The following is a 22,909-nucleotide window of genomic DNA, read 5'->3' as shown; positions in this document are numbered from 1 at the left end:
GGACAAACGCACCTGGTTCCTTTGCTTCTGCTCCCGCTTCCTGGTGAGGTGCACACACGGCGCTATGTTGAGTCCGGCAATGGTCAGGGCTGAGATCCGGCTCTCGATATCAGAAATCTTCATGTGGCAGAAAGACAGAATCAGTAGGAAGAAAGCACAGGTGGGGAGACTCTTTGTTAAAAGTGTTATAAATCGATAAAGAATAAATCTGCTTTGCTCTGGCTGGTGTGGCTCAGTTGACTGAGCATCAGCCCATGCACCGAGAGGTCGCCAGTTCAATTCCCAGTCAGGGCACATGTCCAGGTTGCAGGTTTGATCTCCAGGGGGTGTGCAGGAGGCAGCCAATTGTTGTTTCTCTCCATCTCACCCCTTTCTCTCTCTAATAAATAAAAACATTAAAAAAAAGAACAAATCTGCTTTGATATATGCTCATTTATTCATTCAACTTCTACATCTACTGCTATAATGAGAAAATAAAACACAGGCTATTCTTTGTAAGTTTAAAGTTCTAGTTGGTGGCTCAAGAGCATGTCAGCCACGTCAGAGTACCACTAGGGATAAATGGAAGCCCATGGCACTTGGGGACGCCTGGCCCAGGCCATCTGGGGTGGGGTGGTCAGGGGAGGCTTCCGTGAGAGGTAACACTTGGTGTGCGCTTTGGAAGTCCCGCTTCATTTTTCCATGGCATCATGAATCCAAAACCACAGTCTGAGCTTTAGGAGGGACTCCTGGCTCAAGTCCATCTTTCCTACTGAGAAACTCCGTCCTCTCTCTGGGCATCAGTTTCCTTGACCATAACATCGGAAGGTAGGAAGGAGCTTCGATTTCCTTCCAACAGTGTCTTAAGGCAAATAGAGAGCAAGAGCCCACTCAGTGCCAGAAAGAACCTGGTCCATCCCTGTCCCCAGGATGAAGAAGACACAGTCCCTACTCTTAGAAAATGGCATTATTATGTGCTGTCACATCATTATGCTAAGTGTGTTTCATTCATGAACTCATTCGTAATCCAGTGACATGGGAAACCGTTCCTTGGTTGTATAGATGAGGAAACCATGGCTCAGAGGACCCTGGGATAAGTAATATACCCACCATCTCACAGCTGGTCTGGGGCAGACACTGGAATTGATGCCAGTGTTCCTGCTCTTGCCACATTCTCAGAGGCCTTGCCAAGGCTGGCATGGGAGGCAGTGGAAGGGGCGGGAGAAGACTGGCAGAGTTGAGGGAGGAGGTGGGGATCACGGTTGACCTGCTGACATGGCGCAGACTGAGTGGTGCTGGGGCATGAAATAAGTAACCTGAACGTAGGCCCAGCAGCCATGTGTGTGCTCCACCTCGAGGTCCCCATTGCCTTCCCCATCCCTCAACTTGTTTGTGCCACTCAAGACAAACTCTAATTCTACTGTCATTTCCTGAGGGCTTCTTTGGACAAAGCCTCCTGGGACAGGTGCTATAAGAAATGCAGAGAGGAAGGAAAAGTCAGCAAATTCGGGAGATGCTTCCTCTAGCCCAGGGGGGTGGGCAAACTTTTTGACTCGAGGGCCACAATGGGTTCTTAAACTGGACCGGAGGGCCAGACAAAAGCATGGATGGAGTGTTTGTGTGAACTAATATAAATTCAAAGTAAACATCATTACATAAAAGGGTACGGTCTTTTTTTTTTAGTTTTATTCATTTCAAACAGGCTGAATCCGGCCCGCGGGCCGTTGTTTGCCCACGGCTGCTCTAGCCCCAAGGAGGGCCTGCCTTGGTCAGAAAGAGAAGAGGAGGTAGGTGAAGGCCAAGCCTGTGGCAGCTGGTGAAAGAATGCAAGTATAGCTGTCCTGCAGCCACCACCAGAGGGGCCGCTGAGCAGCCCCTGCCCCTCTCGGGCTCCCACAAGCCTTCCTGTCTGACTCCTGAAGTTTCATGAGAGCTGCACTGCTTTGGTTTATAGCCCAGTAAGTTGCACAAGCCTCTGAGAAAGGTTTCAGGCTAAACTTTATCAGTCATTTGCAACTGGTGTGGATTAGGTGCCCACCATCTTGTCTGGAAGCAGTTTTGACAGAGGGCCTTGCTCAGAGGGCCCTGGGAGACAGCTCAATGGGAGAGCAAACTGCTGACCTCCTGTTTGCTCACTACCAGGTTCTGGATAAGAAGGGGTTAATTTTTCAAGTTTTAGTCCATAGGGCAAAGGACAAAGAGAGAGGAGACTACTGAGGGTTGATTTTTGCCTATGTCTTGTCCGTCTGTCTGTCTGTCTGTCTATCTATCTATCTATCTATCTATCTATCTATCCATCCATCCATCCATCCATCCATCCATCCATCCATCCAATCATCCATCCATGCATCCATTCATCCATCCATCTAGTTATATTCCACTTTACTCCCAAGACTGCATGCCCAATAACCCTTAAACTTGGTAGAAGAGGAGTTTCCTGCTCTGAGTTTCCTGGGAGCCAAAGCAAAGAGATCAGTGTAGGCGTCTATGTCCACAAGATGAAGACCAAGCACTCAGGAGAATCACTTTTCCTGACACTAAGAGTTAAGAGAGACTTTCCCCAGGAACGCCCACATGGTGACCCTGTATAATGCAGTGGATGGCATCCTTAGTACAACCCTTGGCACAGAGTAAGGCAAACTGGACATTAGCTATTAATAACAACATTGTAAAATTCAGACATGAATAACAAATTAATAGGCACATTCAAACATAGGATATTTTGGATTCCAGGATTTCCTGCCATAAAATTTGGCCCCAATAATTTAAGCCTAGGAAAATTTGGAAGCAGGAATAACTAATTATTACAACAAAATCTTCCCAAACATCCATAAATAATATTTCTTCCTGCTAAACCTTAACCCTAAGTGGCATAGGTTTTAAAGAGAAGTCTGATATATTATCAAGGCTAGAATTTGGGCAAAGGAAGGCTGCACTTTAAAAGGAATCCACCCTGAAGGATCATATCCATGCAACTGAGCTGGAAATGCAGGAACTGAGAGATAAAAGGACTTCGAAATGATTCTTGTGGAAGATAGGGTGCTCTCTCGTTTTGCTCGGCGATCGCCCATCTGGGCAGAGAGGAGCGTCCTTACCTGGAGCTCAGCATGGTGGACCTGGGCTGCAGCCGTGGCCACCTGGTCCTCCAGATCTGCCAGTTCGGTCTCATCAGTGCCACTGTGGATGCAGCGGGCGGCATCCTCCAGCTCACTCAGCTGGCCTTCCAGTCCGTACACGGTGCCTGCCGCCAGGTACACCTGCGGGGGAGGCACAGCCGTGAGCTCAGCTCTGCGGACCCAAGACAAAGCGAAAGGCCAGAAGGTTCATCTTTTGCTCTGTGTCCCTGCTTTCCTGGCACCAGGAGAGACTCTGTGAGTTGGCACAGACACCGGCTAGACAGGCGATCACAGCTAAGGTGGCGGCGCCGGCAGGACAGTGATGGTGATGATGCCAACGACACATAGTTATTGAGCCAAGTCTGAACCAAGGGCTTTGTGCGACTTATTTAATGCTCACGGCATAAACCCTTGAGGGAGGTACCAGTACCATCACCGTATTAGAGGTGAGAACATTGTGTCTTAGAAGTTCAGGGACTTCTCCAGGTCTCCTAGCTGTGAAGTGGTGGAACCTGGTTTTGAGCTCTGGCGGGCTGATGCCAGGCCCCATGCCTTAATCCACCCTGCCCTGTGAGACTCTGGTAATCCTGTTTGGAATGTTATGACTTTTACATGTCAAATTTTGACATACAGGTACTAGAATTAATGTGGTGCAGCGGTTCTCAACCTGTGGGTCGCGACCCCTTTGGGGGTCGAAGGACCCTTTCACAGGGGTCGCCTAAGACCATCGGAAAACACATATATAATTACATAATTTTTTTGTGATTAATCACTATGCTTTCATTATGTTCAATTTGTCACAATGAAATTGGGGGTCACCACAACATGAGGAACTGTATTAAAGGGTCGTGGCATTAGGAAGGTTGAGAACCACTGGGTTCGAGGATGACATGACATTGGTTCTGAAATGCAGGGCTGAAATAACAACACTTAGCACGTTATATAATGAAAACGTTATTCTAACCTTAAAAAATAACCCACTGAAAAACAGTAACCCGGAATTGCTTGCTTAATACAGGCCCATTTTTGGTGAAAACTATGGTTACGATGTCTGAGTAGTCTGTCTTCTCCATACCCTAATCACTGATGACAATGACCCCACTGACTGGTCCTGGTTCAGCAAGTCTTTCTCAAAGTGGTTCAAGGGAGGAGAACAGATGTTTCATTAAGAAAGGACTTTGTGGTCATAAAGAGAATTAAGCAGATTTCTTTACTGTAGGACGTCTCGGTCTTTCATGTACTAACATACAGGTTTCTCACTTATTTGATCTTAGAGCATCTTACTGGGTTTGGCTTCCAGGAAACCCACTTTAGGGGATGTAAGGCACTAAGGGACAGTCTTTCTTTCCTTGCTCTCGGAGGTCAGAGAACCATCTGAGAAGCACAGTTCAAGTGCATCATGCTCTCCTGGGCTGTGGGGTTTGCGAGAGCCTTGAGGAGGAGGGGGACCAACATCTTCGTCTGGTCCTGGATTCTGGGGCAGAGCTGGGTCCTGGTGGGGCAGCTGCCACTGGTTGCAGAATACATGGCTAACATATTTGGTGTTGCTGAGAGTTACAGGACAGAGCTAAAAGGGAAGTCTGGATGGTCCCTCCATGGCCTCTGTGGCTGGGAATTAGGGGTACCTCAGGCTGTCTCTGTCATTTAGCAAAGATAAGAATAAGAACGGTGCTCAGATGGGGATGTAGGGTGAGGGAGCCGACTGGTCCCTCCCACTCACAGGGTGGCCCTTGTTGGTCCCTAGTGTTTACCCCACAGGCCCAAGAATGGTCATGCTCAGTGGTTCCCTATTGACCCCTGGATACATTTTCCATCCTTCTCTGCCCTGCTTTGCTTTATATCGGGCTGGTCTACATGAACTTCATCACCAAGGCTCCCTTGCTGACTGGGATGGGTTTGGCCAAGGGGAGACACCAGCAAAATATCAAAGGCAGAACACAGAAGTTAGAGCCTTCCTTGCCTGGGCCCCAGGCTGACAGCTTCTACTAGGGGGCGCTCTTCCAGAATCCAGTTCTCCCTGGGCTACACTGCTTAGGGCTGGTGTCGGCTTCTTCCTATGGCTACTCTCTGGATGGTTCAGCACCCCTCAACCCTGAGCACACGCCCATTACTCATCCTTTCCGGAAACTCTCCTCTTCCAGCCAGACCCCAAGCGGCACAACGGAGCCCTATACTTCACAGCTCTCAGCAAGAGCACCGAGAGACCCAGGCATTCAACCCAAGAAACCGAAGCCCCACTGTGTGTGCAGGGGAGGCTGGGGTTGGCCCAGGTTCCTCCTGCCTTTTGGGAAGAAAGAGCCGATTTCACAGGGCTGGCTCCAACAGCAGGTGAGACGTGTCAAAGCCGAGAGACGAAGGGGGTTCTGTAATCCCCCTGCCTCCCTCTAATTAAATGGATGAACAAGGCAGTTTATGAAAACTGGAGATTCGGCGTCAGAATGTGGCATTTTTATCTTAGGCAGCTCTGAAGCCTTCGGAGGTATTTTTAAAGATGAAACATTCTTAAGCCAACGATCTCTTTCATCTAGGAGTCCTGGTCTGTGGTAGCGGACGTTCAGAAGGCGAGAGTAGGTGTCGCCGCTTCTATTTCTGACTGTCCCCGGCTTCCTCGGCACAAAGGGGAAGGCGCTCTTCAGAAGAGCCAGACAAAAGCTGGGCTTAATGCAATCGGCTGCACCCAGAGGCCAGCCTGAGAAGCAGCCCTGCCCTCTCCCGCCGCCGCTCGCTCGATGAATTCCATCTGGAACCCGCAGAGCCAAGCAGCCTGTTCTGGCGCTGTGATCAGTGAACTAAAGAGATAAAGAAAAGCCATCCCTTCTTGGACTCAAACCCCCTCAAATCCAAAGGAACGTAGACAGAGTTGCTTCTGAGGTGAAGCTGGCAGCTGGAGCGGCGGGGGGGGCGGGGGGGGGGGGGGGGGGGGAGGAAGGCAGTTAACTCTTTGGGGACAGGAGAGGCAGCCTCCAGGGGCTGGGCAGGGGAGCGGTACTTTACAAACCCTGGCCTGTGAGCATCCGTCCTGTCCCTGCGGGGATCGGTGACATCCTGGATCAGGGGCTAAGAGGGTGCGTTTCACACCGAAAGTGTTAACAAACCAGGGAGAGAAACATAAGGCACCATGAAAAGATCTTAGGAAAAGTCTGACAAGGACATTCTTCAACATGCTCCTTGTGGGAAGAGAGAGGCAGCTGAGCTCTTTGCATTAAGTGTGCCGCGGGGACTGACCATTACCATTTAAATCCCGATTACTTCACAAGTTGTGTTTTTTATACAAAAAAAAAAAAAAAAAAAAAAAAAAAAAGGCAACCCTTTCCCAGTGAAACATTATCTTCACTTTAACCCAGTGGTTCTCAACCTGTGGGTCGCGACCCCTTTGGCTGTGAACGGCCCTTTCACAGGGGTCGCCTAAGACCATCCTGCATATCAGATATTTACATGACGATTCATCACAGTAGCAGCATTACAGTTAGGAAGTAGCAACGAAAATAATTTTATGGCTGGGTCACAGCATGAGGAACTGTATTTAAAGGGCCAGAAGGTTGAGAACCATGGCTTTAACCTTTTCAGTGCAGCGTGTCCGGGGTCAGGGCCGTTTTGGGCCAGCCAGCACTGAAAGAACTGAATGACAGACACAGTGAAGGAAGGGAGGCCCTGCACGTGAGGCGTAATCATTTCTTCACAAAGGACTCCATTCATCGGATGAAACCCTGCTTCAGATGAGCATTCTCTGGGCCCCTCCAGTGTGCGCCAGGCCGTGGCCGAGGGCTAGAGCCACAGATGGAGCCAGCGGGCCCCGTGAACAGGAATGTACAAGTCTGGTTCCCAACCTGCGGTGATTGTGCTCCCCGCCTCCCCACAGGGCCCCTTCCAACATTCGACAATGTCTGGAGACAATTTTTTAAAAAACATTTTTTTTTTTATTTCAGAGAGGAAGGGAGAGGGAGAGAGAGAAACATCAATGATGAGAGAGAATCATTGATCAGCTGCCTTCTGCATGTCCCCTATTAGGGATCGAGCTCACAACCTGGGCATGTGCCCTGACCAGGAACCAAACAGTGACCTCCTGGTTCATAGGTCAATGCTCAACCACTGAGCAGTAGCAGTTGGGCTGGAGACATTTTTGATTGTCAAAACTAGGAGGCTCCTAACTGGTTTGGCTCAGTGGGTAGAGTGTCAGCCTGCAGACTGAAGGGTCCCAGGTTCAATTCTGGTCAAGGGCACATGCCCATGTTGCAGGCTCCATCCCCAGTAGGGGACATGCAGGAGGCAGCTGATCAGAAATTCTCTCTCAGCATTGATGTGTCTCTCTCTCTCCCTCTCCCTTCCTCTCTGAAATCAATAAAAATATATTTAAAAAAAACACACAAAAAACTAGGAGGGGCCCGGCAGGAGGCAGCTGATAGATGATATTCCTCTCATCGATGTTTCCATTTCTCTATCCCTCCCTATTTCCCTCTCTCTCTAAAAATCAATAAAAAAACCAAAAACTAGGAGGGTGCTGCTCCTGGCATCTAACGGGGAGGGACTAGAGATGCTACTAAATATCCTACAATGTGTAGGACAGCCCCTTATGACAAAGAATTACTAACCCCAAGTGTCAATGATGCCGACTGATCGAAGGGAAGACAAATGGGTGACAAAAAGTCCGGCAGAGTGAGGCGAGCACTTTGACACACGCTTAGGTTTCAGCGGAATCCAAAGGGAGAAATCTTCAATTTTTAAAGTGAAACAAAGATTGGCTTTTGGGGGGGTAAAACTTTGAGGTATTTTGATTTGTTGTTTCAACTTTTAGCAAAAATTCCCTCTAAGAACAGTTCCTGATTTCTGTGAACAGCATTCATTAGCGCACCCCCACACCAGGGTTCAGTCAGCTGGGTCTGCAAAGATGGAATCAGCCGACTTTGTTTGATACCCGTTTCGTGGGCAGGACTAGGCCAGCTGGTGATGGGGACTCTGTGTCGCCCCTGGTCTGCGTTGCTGGAAAATTCTCATTGGACCTTTATGGAAATGCTCAGCAATGATTGTGGATATTTACACGTAAGAATCTATGACATTCTTTCTGTCCTCACAAGTTGGAAGGATAGAAAACTCTATTCCCAGCAGACTTATCTGAGAAACAGGGCAGACCAGTTGTCCTCGTAACCTGAGTTCTGTGGGCAGCTACTCTCATCTCCTACAATGGCGCTGGCCACGCTCTACCTGGATCCCCACACATCCCTTTTATAGTCTCTGCATAGCCCCATCCATGCCCACTCCCTACCCCCAAGGTTCAGTGTGCTTTTGTTCCCAATAGCTCAAATCTACACACAAGACTGTCCTTGGGCTACTGTAGACACCTTGCTGCACACAAAGAGAATGGAGAGCCTGCTGGCTGTAGGAAGGGCCTGTTCCTTTGTCTTAGATCAGACAACTCTGAGAGGCAACTTAAATCCCCGAGTTCCCTGCAGGAGCAGATTGAAGCTACTCTTTGTCTAAGATCATACCTTCACCTGGCTTCTTCCCTCTCCCTTACTAGCCTATACTGGGAGCACTTCCCTAACAAATCACTTGTAGGCAGGACCCCAGCCCAAGACCCTTCCTGAGAATGTATTTGCTCTGGTGGTGGGGGTGTGTATGTGTGTGCCCTTGCACTCTTTGTGACGAGTTATAACTCCATCAGCTGCTGCTTCACACATGCTTGCCCCGGACAAGGCACATCCACACCATCTTACGTTTTCTTCCAGGGAGGTCAGCTGCTCATCCAGTCTCACTTGGTCTGTCCCAAGAGGAAATGTCCCCTTCTCTCTGTCAGGAGGGCCAGGTGGGAACTCCCAGGGCCCTGTCGACTCTGCTATCAACTCCTCCGTGGCATTGATGACTTTCAGGACTTCTGTGGAGATGTTGCAGAGAGAGACAGCAGAATACTTCTGTTTGGCCCAATAACAGAAGGAGACAGAAGACAAGAACAGCACATTAACAATGACGTGGCAATTCTACATTATCATGGCGCTCGTCATGAGATTGCTTCCATTATAACAGACACAAACGTTAATGTGCCAAAGGGACGAGAAGCTAAACAATCTACACAGCAGCGGGGGACTCAGAGGCCTGATTTGACTTGGCCTGGGACTCACGCTGAATTATCTCAGAATCTTCGGGAGGGAGGAAGGAAAGCTCAAGAGGAAGCTACCATGTCTTCTGCCCACTGCTGAGAGTTTCATATCCATCACCTCACTTTCTGGATGACATCCTACTTCCTCCACAGAGCTTCAGTCACAGACTCTGTCAAATACAACCATGGCGTGGTCCAGTGGGCAGCTTTCTGGACAGGGAGTTAGGAGACCCAGGCTCTACGTCTGGCTCTAACTTCATCTTGTTACAGGACCTTGGCCAAGTTATATCCCATTTCTGAAACTCAGTGTGCTCACCTGAACAATGAGCGTATTGGAAAAGAGTTCCTCTGCAGGGTCTTGCTAGCCACTGTGTGTTAAATCGCACACACCTGGCCCATTCTCTGGCCCATTCTTCCTGGCTCTCCTCCAGCACAGAGGCTGAACAGAAAAATACTCCATTTCCCAGGCTCCCTTGCAGCTAGGGGCAGTCATGTGACATGGTTTTGACCAATGAGTCTGAAGGGAAATCCTACAGAGGAGGTTTCTAGAAAAGCTTTTTTCTCACAGGTGAATAGAGCAGCTGATGAGCCCCTTCCCTACTTCTTTCTACCTTGATCACAGATGTGCAGTTATGAGAAAGGTGAGGATAAATACCAAAATGCTGAGTAAGGTGGATCAGAAAGACTGAAGCCCAGGTAGCATTATCCTTCACTACCTGCTCCTGAACATCTTGTTACAGGAAAAAAATAATTTCCTATCTGTTGAAGTCACTCTTGGCCAAATTTTCTGTTACTTATTGCTGAACATATTCCTAACAAACACAGTTGCTTCTAGCTTTTACACTCATTCATGGCTCCAGATCTGGACCAAGGTCATGAATGGAGCAGAAGTACTTCAACCCAAAGAATTGTCTGCATCTTTGAGTTCATCTGAACATATGGCATCGAGCAATAAGCTGGATTTCAATGCTGTTTGGCAGTAATGACTTCCATCTATAATCAATTTTTAACCCCATCACAGGGCTTATAAATTGAAAGGCGAATATTGCCCATAGGCATTTTGTTGTTTTGCTTTTTGACCAGTAAAATGTTGCAAGAAAACCTGGAATTTTAATGCCTTTGGTACTTCCTAAGGTAACTACCCCATTTATCCTGCAGAAGGCTGCTCCTGAGACCTTGGAGGGGAAGGGGAGAGGAGAGAAGGAAGCCAGCTTGGAGTTAATGCGGCTCCCTCCTGTGCCCAGTGTGACAGGCTCGTCATCATTTCATTTAACCCTCACAACAGCCTCACGTGGTGGATGCTTTCATCCCCTCTTCAGAGGTGAAGAGACCCTGGCTCAGTGAGGAAGATACCGTGCTGGGGTTTGAGCCCAGAGACGCTGGTCTCTGAAGTCCACACTCCGCCCCACCTGCCATATCCCCCCCTCCACTGCCTAATTCCCGGGGCCCGATGGACTGTAGAAAGTGATGATGGAATAGAACTGAACTGAGTAATCAGACCAGAGAACAGCAGGTCAGCAAGAGAAGGGCCCTCGGGTGGCTCTGCAGCCTCCACCACGGGACATGGCTCAGAAGGAGCTCGATGGTCTGGCAATGACCAACCACACCACGGAGCCCGAGGTCTGCCCATGACAGGCTCCTGCGCCGAGCCCTTCGGAGCCCACCCGGGCCTGGGCCGCCAAGGACAAGCAGAGTGAAGAAGGATGAGGTCTCCGAGTGTGACACCATCACTTTCTGCCCCAGCCCACAGGTGCTGTCCCGGCTCTAGGAAAGGCTGCTACCAGGCATCCAGAGCAGGCAAGGACATGTGTCCAAATGCCCCGATCTCAGGTATTTTTTTCCCCTTTTTCAAGGGTGAGAGAAGAAACCCCGTATGTCCTCCTAAATAGCTGACAGAAATCTGCTAGAAAAATTCAACGCAAATATGTTGCAATTCTCATGAAACAGATGGCGCTCCGGGGACGCCTCTACAGCCCGTCAAAATACGCTCTCCAGCACCAGACTCCTGTCCCGAAGAGGGACTTGACGGAGAGGGGATGAAAGTGGAGCACGGACCTACTAAGTTAGCAGGTGTAATAAACCGACGCAAAGCGTAAGGGAGGTCAGACAGCAGGCCCCTCGGGCGGCTTCTTAACTCATCCTCATTTTGATGGTCAAGCCACTTATGAAAGAAATAAACCCATTTTAAAACGGTAATCCTAGAAATGCGTTTTCTAAAACGTGCCATCTGCAGTCTAGCTCTAGAAGGAAACCCACTGGTCTGTGCATGGCCCTGCCCTTCCGGGGTGGACTCCCTGTTGTGGATGTGGGCCACCTGAGCAAGGCCACTGCAGGACCTGGTGTGGGCCAGAGAGGAGGACACTCTGGGGCCATGGCCTTCGACCAGACCTTGCCTGGCAGGTGTAGAGCAGGTGGGCTTCCTGTCCTGGCTGAGGAGGTGATTGTGGGCATCAATGTATTTTGCTTTTGTATGTTGGCTATTCCTCAGAAAAAAAATGGTTCCTGACACCGACGGGAAACGCTTTCCCACTGCTGGTGGTAACCAGGGTGCCCCCGGGGCACGCACTCAGCTCTGAAGAAGCCCAACAAGACATGAAACCACCTTCTATGACCACCGGGAAAGGAGGTGGCACATGGCAGCCAGGGTGACTTGATACGTGTAAGGTCCCCCTTGTCACTCCTCCGCTGAAACCTTTCCAGGTGCTTCCCCTCTCACCAGAAGAGAGTGAAATTCTTTGCGTGGCCCTGCCTGCTCTGGCCCCTGCCCTCTCTCACGTCCCCATCACTCTCCTCTTGGCCCCCTCGCTCCAGCCACCCTGGTCTTTAACCTGTTCCTTGAAGCTGTCAAGGTCATTTTCGCCTCAAGGCCTTGCATGTGTTCCTCTGCCTGACAAGCCTGTCCTTTAGGTCTTCGCTTGACTTTTTCCTCCTTGTTCTCCAGGTCTCGGTCTCAGAGACACTTGGTCACACCATCCAGGACTCAGCCTCCTTCCAACTCACTGCCATCATGGCCTCTGCTTCGTCTTCTTCTTAGCCCTTGTCATCATCTGACTTCTTCCCCGGATGTATGTCCATATTCCTCTGCTGTTTCCTCCAACAGGAGGTAAACTCTATGAGAGCAGGGAACGTTCCTCCCTTATTCTTGCTATAGTGCAGCTCTTCCTTCAACAAAATTATTTGTTGACTAAATAGTGAATGAACGGGGATTCAAATTCCATTCTCTCCTCCCCAAAGGAAGAAGTGAGCCTTTGTCCCAACACCATCTACTAAGAAGTGATCTTTTCACAATCAGAGGGGAGAGGTGGGTGCAAATCATAAAATGAATAGTTTAATTTTAATATAGTCTAGGACCGTGGTTGGCAAACTGCGGCTCGCGAGCCGCATGCGGCTCTTTGGCCCCTTGAGTGTGGCTCTTCCTAAGCCTTAGGAGTACCCTAATTAAGTTAATAACAATGTACCTACCTATATAGTTTAAGTTTAAAAAATTTGGCTCTCAAAAGAAATTTCAATCGTTGTACTGTTGATATTTGGCTCTGTTGACTAATGAGTTTGCTGATCACTGGTCTAGGATATACTCTGGACTATTTCATTGCATTTTGTATCAATATTCACAAATTTAATTACTGTGCCTATAAGACATAATGTAATATCTTAACAGATAGGCCCTCTTCATTCCTCTTATTTTTTTCTAAACATTTTGAAATTATTCTTGATTTTATTTTATCAGATGATTTTAAAAATCCTTTATGACCCTGACCGGTTTGGCTCAGTGGATAGAGCATCGGCCTGCAGACTGAAGGGTCCCAGGTTCGATTCCGGTCAAGGGCATGTACCTTGGCTGCGGGTACATCCCCAGTAGGGAGTGTGCAGGAAACAGCTGAATCGATGTTTCTAACTCTCTATCCCTCTCCTCCCTTCCTCTCTGTAAAAAATGAATAAAATATATATTTAAAAATTATTTATGAAAGTTAATAAGTACCCGGTTTGGATTTTTATTTGAATTACATCAAACTTCTACCTTAACTCTGGAAGGATTCATCTTTACACTATCTTTCCTACTAGCAAACTGCTAGATTTCTTGGAGATCTGTAGTTTTCTTGCTAAGTCTTCCTTTCACATTCTTTGCTTCTATTATGGGTATTAATTTCCATTTTACCCCTCCACCTCCCCCCATCAGGTTTGAGATTCATCTGCAAATTTAGTTAATGACAAATTAATGGCTAAACTAAAAATTCCTGACATAGGGAGTTCTAGCGTGGATCCCAGAACCATTTGAGCTGTATTGTGTAATTATGCTGAGTGATGTGGATCTACGGGCAGAGCGGCTACTAACCGACTTTCTCTTAGAATAGAATGGATTTTAATTTTGCATTTATTTGCAAGGCTGCTGAATTCTCTTACAAACTCTATGTCTCAGGTAAATGTTCATGATCTCTGACTTTACCCAGGTCTCTATTGCTGCCTGCGGATCCTTTCTATCCACATTCTTTTCTCTTCCATTCTATGCGATAGCTATTTCAAACCCTCTCCACAATCCTGAAACTCCAATGCCCTTATCCCCTCACTTTCAGAAGAAAAACCTGCCTTCTAGTCAGAGAGCTAGAGAGAGGAGGGGGAAAAAAACCCACAGACTATAAAAGAAAACCTCTTCAACTTCTTGACATCAAATCTACCCACTTGCTGGTATCTGGACCAATCTGTCTTTGCTATTCCAATGTTTTCTGGACCTCATCCCCTTCTTTTCTGCAAGATCCCTTATTGCTGGACAATCAGGGTGTGCCAATCTTTTCCTACAATACAAATACAATGCTTGGTGAACCGCACTGTGATACCTGGGCTGCTTATCCATGGTTCTCCTTTAGGATAAATGAATGAAAGTACGATTGCTGGACCAAAGGGTATGCAGACTTTGATGGCTTTGAGTTACCAAGCTACCAGTGATTTCTTCTTTGACCCACTGGCTGTTCAGGAGTGTGCTGTTTAACTTCCACATATTTGTGACTATCCCAGTTTTCCTCCTGTTATTAATTTCTCCTTTCATAATGTAATGTGTGGAAAAGATATTTGGTATGACATTAATCTTCTTAAATTTGGTTAAGAACTGTTTTGTAACCTAACATACGACCTCTCTTGAAGAATGTTTGGTGTGTGCTGGAGAAGGAAGTATACTCCGCTGCTGATGCATGGAATGTTCTGTATGTGCCTGTTTGGTTCATTTGATATATACTTTAAGTCCAACATTTCCTTAGTGCTTTCCTGTCTGCATGATGTACTGAAAGTACTGAAGTCCTCTACTATTATTGTATTGCTGTCTATTTCTCCCTTTAGATCTTTTAGTGTTTGCTTAGTATCTTTAGGTGCTCTGATGTTGGGTATACTAGTATATATATTTATGATTGTTATGATTGATGAATTGACTCCCCTTATCATTATATAATCACCTTCCTAGTAAGCTTTTGAGCTAAAATCTATTTTGTCTGATGTTAAGTATAGCTACCCATGCTCTCTTTTGATTTTCACTTGCATGGAATATCTTTTTCCATCCCTTCACTTTGAGCCTGTGTGTGTCCTTAAAGCTGAAATGAATCTCTTGTAGGCATATAGTTGGGTCTTCTTCTTTTTTTAAAATATCCATTCAGCTACTCAGTATCTTTTGATTGGAGAATTTAATCCATTTACATTTAGAGTGATTATTGATAGGTAAGGACTTTATAAAGCCATCTTATTGTTTTCTGGATGTTTTGTTGTTCTTTTGTTCTTTTCTTCCTCTCTTGTTGTCTTTGTGAACTGCTGATTTTCCATCATCAATGCTATTCTGAAACTTCTCCACTGGACTCCTGGACTCCCACAAAAGCTCTCTTATCCATTGGTAATTAATTGTTTAATTTCATGTTCTCCAGGGGTTACAGGGCCATGGCCAAGAGGAACAAGAGTGGGTTCACAGGCCACTCCAAGGTCCACAGCCATGACCAAGGTCTGTATGCCTCCTATCTGGTGCATGAGTGGGTGAGACTCCTCCTGGGAGTATATATGGGTCACTGTCATTCTTTACATGTTTATGGAGAGAGGAGTCCTAGCTTTTATGAAATACCTAAAGAGATCTGCAACCCGCAAAAAGTTAAAAGCCACTGCTGTTGAGTTTTTATCTTCCTATTTTATCAGAAATGGTTGCTTAACTTTAACAGCTATTGCTTAGAATTCATTCTTCATTCAACAGTTATGAATTTTCTACTTTATGTCCAATAGCAATCAAGGAATTTAACAACATAATCATGTTTTCCCCCTTTTTCTTATAAATATAATGGAAAATATTAATGTTTCATAAAATTGATATTATTGATATTCCTAGACTAAATCCTACATGGCCATTGTAAATTATTATTTTATTATGTAGTTGAAAACCATTTGCTAACATATTGAGGATTTTTGAATCTTTATTAACCAGTTAGTTAGTATGTAAATTTTTGGTGGTATCTGACTTTTGGGTCAGATTCAGACCAAGGTTTTAAATAAATAAAATGAACCTGGATACTTTCAATTTTTTAATGCTAAAGAACAGTTTAAATAGTATGGAAGTGACTAGTACTATGAACATTTGATGAGTTTTATTGGCAAGACTTTTGGGTCTAGCTTCTTTCTGAGGAATAATTCTTTGACTACTTTCCCAATTTCTTCCATGGTCTGTTCAGATTTTATGATACTCAGAGCCAGTTTTGCTTATTTAATTCTTAGAAACAATCACTATTTAAAGAAGTTACTACAAATATCAAATCATTCACCTATAATTTTAAAAAATCTTAAAGCCACATATACTTACTATTTTTTTTCAAATATATGTATATACTATTTTGATGGACAAAATACACATTTATGTAAAAGTGTTTACATTCATAACTTTTTCATGTATTTATTTGATCAATAGTAAAATATTACGATGTTCAAGATGTTCTTGATATTTACAACGAGTTCTCATTCACGAAAAACTCTAGGGTTTCACTGTATTGCTTTGAGATGAATATTCTTAATCATAATTACCTGTTTCATTGACAGTTTTTTAATGGAATATGTGTTAAATGTTTCCAAGGACCATTTTGGCATCAGTTGAGATTATGATGTGCTTTTAAAAAACAGCACTTACGAAATGATTTCTTATAACAATGAGGTTTCCTGCCATTAATTTCATTTTTGCATTTTCAGAATAAATATATTAGCGGTGGCTTGTGATTCTCTTAATATTGCAAGATTTAGTTTGCTAGTATTGTATTTAAAATTTTGGTATTTGTGTTTGTAAGTAAGGCTCCTCCCTCCCTCCCTCCTTGCCTCCCTCCCTCCCTCCCTCCCTCCCTCCCTCCCTCCCTCCCTCCCTCCCTCCTTGCCTCCCTCCCTCCCTCCCTCCTTCCTTTCCTTTTTTCCTTCCTCTCCTCTTGTTTTTATATTCTCTCTATTCAGAATGTTTCCAAGAGCACAGTCCTGTTTATTCTGCAGAGCTTCAGACAGACGGTACCCTTTTGCCTTCTCTCCCCGCTTACCTCCCATGATCCCGTCTCCCCAGGGCATCTTACTTTCGGGCTTTAGTGGGTCCAGAGCTTTGTTTCTGAGACCTTTCTACTTCTAGAGCTACTCTGCCTTTCCCTCTTCAAACCACATCTGTCCAATGTCCCACTCTACCGCTGTGGCTGAGGAAACCTAGGTTTTTGCCTGACCCTTCAGGTGACACCTGCAAGTTACAGAGGCTTTAAGGCTCTCTGCATTGGAGTTCTGGCCAGTCTTTCTCTCGCGCTCAGTTCACCTTTGCCCAGAGAGGAAGGTGTTCTGCCGAAGTCCCGTTATCCAGGGGAGACCCTGGAGCTGTCTTCCCAGCCAGGCAGGCCCTCCCCGCTGTCTCTGCACAAGGACAGGCTGGGGAAGGGGTGAACCAGTGACAGACAACATGGGCAAATGAAGCCTCCTCACCTGTTCAAGCACCGTGGACAAGAGCTGCAGCTCTTTTAAAAAAATTTTAAATATATTTTTATTGATTTTAGAGAGGAAGGGAGAGGGAGAGAGAGATAGAAACATCAGTGATGAAGGAGAATCATTGATAGAGCCCGCAAACAGGGCATGTACCCTTGACAGGAATTAAACCTGGGACCCCTCAGTCCACAGGCCAAAGCCCTATCCACTAAACCAAACCAGTTAGGGTATCTAAGCGGATAGCTAATGCCTCTGTTTCCCTAGGACAGTGGTTGGCAAACTGCGGCTCGCGAGCCACATGCGGCTCTTTGGCCCCTTGAGTGTGGCTCTTCCACAAAATACCGACTTCTGCGCATGGGCCACGAAGTTTCAATCGCACTGTACGTGCGCGCCCGCACGTGGTATTTTGTGGAAGAGCCACACTCAAGGGGCCAAAGAGCCGCATGTGGCTCGCGAGCTGCAGTTTGCCTACCATGGCCCTAGGCCTAGGGCAACAGTTAAATAGAGAGTTAGAAAAGAGATGTGACTTCCTCCACAGGCACATGGCCTGCGGAGGTCAGCGGAGTCTGTAGGCTACAAGTTAGTATCTAACGCCATATTCACTTCAGCACCAACTAAAGATTAAGACGCTCTTCTGAAATGAAAAGCTACCCGAGAGGAAGGACAGCCAGTCCGCCTGTGGATGGCGAGTTATTTTGCAAGGGTGAGCTACACGCGGACAATACTTGGTTTTATGTCAACACTGTGATGTCGACAAAAGCTGGTCACAAGCACATGAAGCTTCAGAAGCCCAAGGCTCTGAGTTTTCTCAGCATCAATAAGCCTGTCTCCCTGACCACTGAGCAGCACTGTGTTTCTATGTGACTTGATGTTAGTAAGTGGGGAGCAGCCATGAGAAGGTGCACAGTGACACCGGTTAGTTTAGAGAAGTCTCAGTACCTTGGTGAGAATTACTCCCTGAAACTATAAACATGGGAGATGTTAGCTAGTCTGTGACTCCCTTGTGGAAATAAAGCACAATGGCTCAGCCAGCTGTGATAAGAACTGGCAAACAAAGACACCTTAAATAGAAATGTTTTCAGGACACTGGATGTAAAAAGTTGACAATAATGCAAAAATTTAGTAATGTGAACCTTCAACAAACATTCATGTTCTAAAGATTTGACACACAGGACATCATTTGCCATAAACAGTGTCACAAATGATACTTTCGTCAGAAAACAGAAACCTACTTAACCCACTACATGGGATTTTGAAGCCAGAAGGGCCCCTGGGGATTGCTGTTCCAAGCCTAGGAAGATTGGGGGGTTTGTGGGAGATTCAGCCCCTGAATGTGGTCTCCAAGCTCAGGCTGGGAGTACTTGGCCCACCTCTGCGCCCCTCTTTCAGGAGCACAGCACCTGCATACCTAGAGGCAAATGGTTCTAAGAACCAATGCAGCCAGGATTCGGTTACAGAACCACTGGCAGGGCCACCTGCCTGGCAGCAGAGGAGAAACAAGAGCTTACTTCTGGGCTGAGGACCCACTGGTTTGGAAGGCTGACTCCTGAGGCTCAGTGGAACCAAGCTGGCTTCAAGAAAGAACATGATCCCTTGGGAACCCAGTTCTAGGAGGCTTCTGGACGGGCCCCACACCCCAGAAGCTCATTCTTCAGCTACTTAAAATGCAGACTTCAGTGACCGTCCTTGTATCATCACTGGGCTCCCACACAGCCAGCCAGAGGGAGCTGACTCCAGGGCCAAGTCTGCTCACAGCCAAGGGCTGAGTCCAGTCAAGAGAAAATGCGTTTACGAAACGGCTTTGCTGCTGCTGGACAGGAACCTGAAGCCCTAATTCCTAGGCGGGTTTTCACTAAGAACCCTGAACTGCCACTTGTGTCCCTGTGTCTGTGGGAATGGGCACATCCCTCTGCCTGGCTCTCAGAGAGCAGGCCAGGGGTGGAGGCAGGAGGAACAGTGACGTCTGGATAAAGCTCTCTCTACAGAAGCTTGGCCTGGCTTCTCCCTGGTACCTCAACTTGACTGCTGAGCAGGCGAAGGGGGCTCGTTCCCCCATGCACGTGGGTGACCAGTAACTTGCTGGTGTAGATGGCATATTCTCAGAACAGGAAAAGGCTGATCATACATGCAAGGCAATCTAGAAGTTTCCAGACAAGAGCTTCTCTCGAGTTACAGATGAGGCAGCTCCTTGTGAAGGAAGGAGCCGGTGATTTGAGGCCAAGCAGGTGCGTGGTGCAGCCCCAGCTCTGAAAGCTGCTAGATGTGGGTGGGGGATCTACTTTGTAGGGTTTTTACTAAATGAAGTAAACAGAGGACACAGTCAAGGGTCAGCCTCTTCCTCTCCACTGGGGGCATCAGGGGTTTTCCCGACGCTGATGTGGCCAAGTTCAGCCTGAAAGTACATGGAGAAGCTGTCCAGGGAGCCCAGGCACACGGAGGAGGAGGGGGCAGAGCACTGACGGAGGCGGGAGTCTGGGATCCCTTTCTCCGAGGGTTGGGTCTACCTCCTGTGGTTGTCACACAATGTTGCTTGGACCTCTGGCTGGCAGGTGGGGGTGGGGGAGTGGGAGGAGGTGTTCGGGGCTCTGGGAGCCCTGGGAGTAGCAGGGTTTTTAACCTGTTTAAAACTCCGGAATTTCACATACGGGTTCTGAGGCTAAGACAAACACACAGAGATCTGAAAAGTGCAGAGATAAACGGTCCAGCAGGCCACTTCCACACGAAGACCACGCATGGAGCTTCATCACTGACTGAAGGAGGGATGGGTACATGATCCCAACCCGCAGGCAGAACCCCCAGGGCGAGGTGGGATAGCCCTGCTCCTCACCAATGAGAGAGATCACAGCACGAAACTACAGACGTGAGCCCAAAGGGCTGTGTCGACGAAGGAGAGCTGATGAAGGAAAGTTCGTGAGAGCCGAGAGGTCTTGGTAGCCTTCCGTACAACACAACACCGGGTTCCTGACTGCGCCACTCAGAGCTCATCACGAAGGGCTCCCCAGGGTTCTCCCAAGCGCACGGGGAGGGCCATTTTAGAGGGAGCTCTTCGGGGACCCCACCCATCTCTGTGCAAATACAGAACCTTTCCCCAGACCCGGCTGCAGAAAGCGAGCCCTTACCTTCTTCAGCTCTTCCTGGATGCTCTGGCTGTTGTCTTCCGAGGACAGACTTTCTTTCTGATTCTCGGACTCTGTCTTGGGCTCGGACTCCTGATCCTCCCCCGAAGACGTCTCCTTCTCACTCATTTTCATCGCCAACTCGAACAACTTGTTTCTCACTTTCGCCTCCGTGGTGCCGGCCCGGGCCCGGGGCTGCCGAGTCTCATTGCCGAGGTCGGTCTCTGATAAGTCACCCAACACCTGAATGAAAACCAGAACCGTGAGCTGAGGACGCCTTTCCTACAGTCACGTGGTTCGTCCCCAATGGCACCCAGGAAGGATCGTCCAGGAAAGTGACAGCTCTCTTACCTGGTCTGGAGAAACACAGATGGGCTTTTACTTTTCCCTTTTATTTTCTCAAACACATGCATCTTAACACTTTGCTAAAGGGTTCGGGCAGGTGAGCATCTGCACTCAGAGACACGTTGGAATTCATCAGGATTTTTTAGTCACAAAATACTTGCTGAGCGCCCAGCCCGGGCAGCACCGTGCTGGTGCTGATAAGGCAAGGCTGAGCAAATCCAGCCCAGCCTAGAGGAGGCACAGTAAAACCTTCCATACTAGCCGCCATGATGGCACGTGCAGAGAAGGCGGTGGGGTGGGAGGGAAGCTGTGATAGCCACTAAGGGGCACTTGCTGGGAGACGCTGGGGATTAGGCAAAAGCCTTCCTTGTGGAATCAATGTCTGAGTTGAGCATCAAAGTATAGCAGCTACCCAGCTCAAAGGCAGAGAGGGAAGAACAGGATTCCAGGCAAAGATTTTGAGATGGAGCAAGCTCCTTGCACATCTGTAAGGAGTGCTGTGTGGTATTCCCTTGGTAATTATGGTTCTAGCTTAGTGATGACACTGACAGCTCCTACTCTCCACTTGGTGAACATCTCCTAAGCTCCTCCTGAGCAAGTCCTGGCCAGGCCTGGGGAACTCCGGGAGCACAGGGAGGCTGTGACTCTCGCTTGCTCTTGGCCTTGACGTGGACAGATGTATATGGAATGTTAAGATAGCCTCAGCATACCACCAGGGTCTACCAGACCCAATTTTAGAGTTTGAGTTTCCTCACTGAGTTAGTTGTTCGATCTATTTATAAGGCTTGATATCTCATGACTTTTATTACTTTGTGAATGGCTTCCAAAGAATAAATGGAAAATTTACTTATATTTTAAATAAAATAAAACATTCTATCTTGCATTTACTACATGGGTTCACTGGGCCCTTTTGTAACTCTAAGGTACACGATGGGATCTTCGTGATCTAACTCTTCCCATCTTTTGAAATATTTTGCTGTTTCATCACCCTGGGAGATGTTTTTCATGATTACTCATCAGTTATTCCCAATTATGCTAGGAGACTGAGATAATAATACGGAAGAAAAGAATTGCCTAGAAGAATGATTCAATAGTGAAATAAATCATCACTGTTTTGAGTCTGCTTTTCGCTCACTGCATACAGTTGAGAATTCAAAGTTTCATAATGACAAAGAGAAGAAATGGACAGAGAACAATGCTTCACAATTACTGGGTGACTCAGAAGATGAAGTGACAGAGGAGCACAGCTCTCCAGACTCTAACAATGATGGTGAAGTTGACTGTATGAGTCAAATCTCAGACCAAGAGTCTTCAGGTGATAGCGTCCTAGGTGACTTATCTTAAACTCAAGTATCCATGAGCACACAATGCATTCCTGAGGACAAGACAGTATGATATTTTCATTTAGTCAGTCATTCGACAGGAAGAGCTTCATCACGCACATCTGCAACCACAATCTGGACCATCCTGTTTTGCTAAAAAGATGAGTGACCGTTCTGGCTGGGTGGCTCAGTTGGTTAGAACAAACGGTTAAGGGTTGGCCCGGTCGGTGTGGCTCAATGGTTGAGAGTTGACCTATGAACCAGGAGATCACAGTTCGATTCCCAGTCGGAGCACAATCCTGGGGTTGTGGGCTCTATCCTCTGTAGTAGGCGTGCAGGAGGCAGCCGATGGAAGATTCTCTCTCATCATTGATGTTTCTATCTCTCTCTCCCTCTCCCTGAAAATCAATAAAAACATTTAAAAAAGAGAGAGAGAGAGACAACCTTGACAATCTGCTATTTAAAAAAAATAATAATAGTTTTTAAAAAGGTTGCAGGTTGGATTCTCAGCCAGGGCGCATACCTAGATGGCAGGTTTGGTCCCCAGTCAGGGTGCATATGGGAGGCAACCGATTCATGGTTCTTTCTCACATTGATGTTTCTCTTTCCCTCAAATCAGTGAAAACATACCCCTGGGTGAGGATTAAAAAAATAAATAAAATGTCTTTTAAAAAGCTTTCTTAATTAAATAAGGTACAAAATAAAAAAACAAAGGAAATAACTGATATATTATTATTAAGAAAACGATTGACAAATTATTAGCAATAAAAACTTTTGCATGTAAAATGAAGTTAAGGCAAAAGTGATAAACAAAGGGAGAATATTTTCAATGTGTAACCATCAAAAAACTAAAATCTACAACATAATTACAAAATAAAACTCAATCGGAAAAATCAAGAAGAAAAAGGCAAGTGGTCCAATAAAATAACAGGAGGAGATAAATGTGTCTTTCACAGAAGAAAAAAATGCAAATAGCTTCAAATATCA

At 46.8% G+C, this 22,909-nt stretch overlaps 1 protein-coding gene across 4 annotated transcripts in view; it reads right to left on the bottom strand.

Annotated features, from left to right (window-relative positions):
• The window catches only part of LOC118668365 (myosin VIIA and Rab interacting protein), a 168,588-nt gene that overhangs the window by 6,358 nt on the left and 139,321 nt on the right, over positions 1–22,909 (bottom strand). For all 4 annotated transcript variants that reach the window (XM_036333238.1, XM_036333237.1, XM_036333239.1 and 1 more), the window contains 4 exons: positions 20,259–20,498; positions 8,807–9,001; positions 3,075–3,236; positions 13–117 (listed from right to left, as the gene is read on the bottom strand). In XM_036333238.1, the coding sequence (XP_036189131.1) occupies positions 13–117; positions 3,075–3,236; positions 8,807–9,001; positions 20,259–20,498 (702 nt within the window). The remainder of the gene's footprint in view (positions 1–12; positions 118–3,074; positions 3,237–8,806; positions 9,002–20,258; positions 20,499–22,909) is intronic.

Source organism: Myotis myotis, unplaced genomic scaffold, assembly GCF_014108235.1.
Source record: "Myotis myotis isolate mMyoMyo1 unplaced genomic scaffold, mMyoMyo1.p scaffold_m19_p_13, whole genome shotgun sequence".
NCBI lineage: Eukaryota > Metazoa > Chordata > Mammalia > Chiroptera > Vespertilionidae > Myotis > Myotis myotis.
The sequence above is the reverse complement of the archived record's forward strand: the minus strand, read 5'-3'. Positions and strand labels throughout refer to the sequence as shown.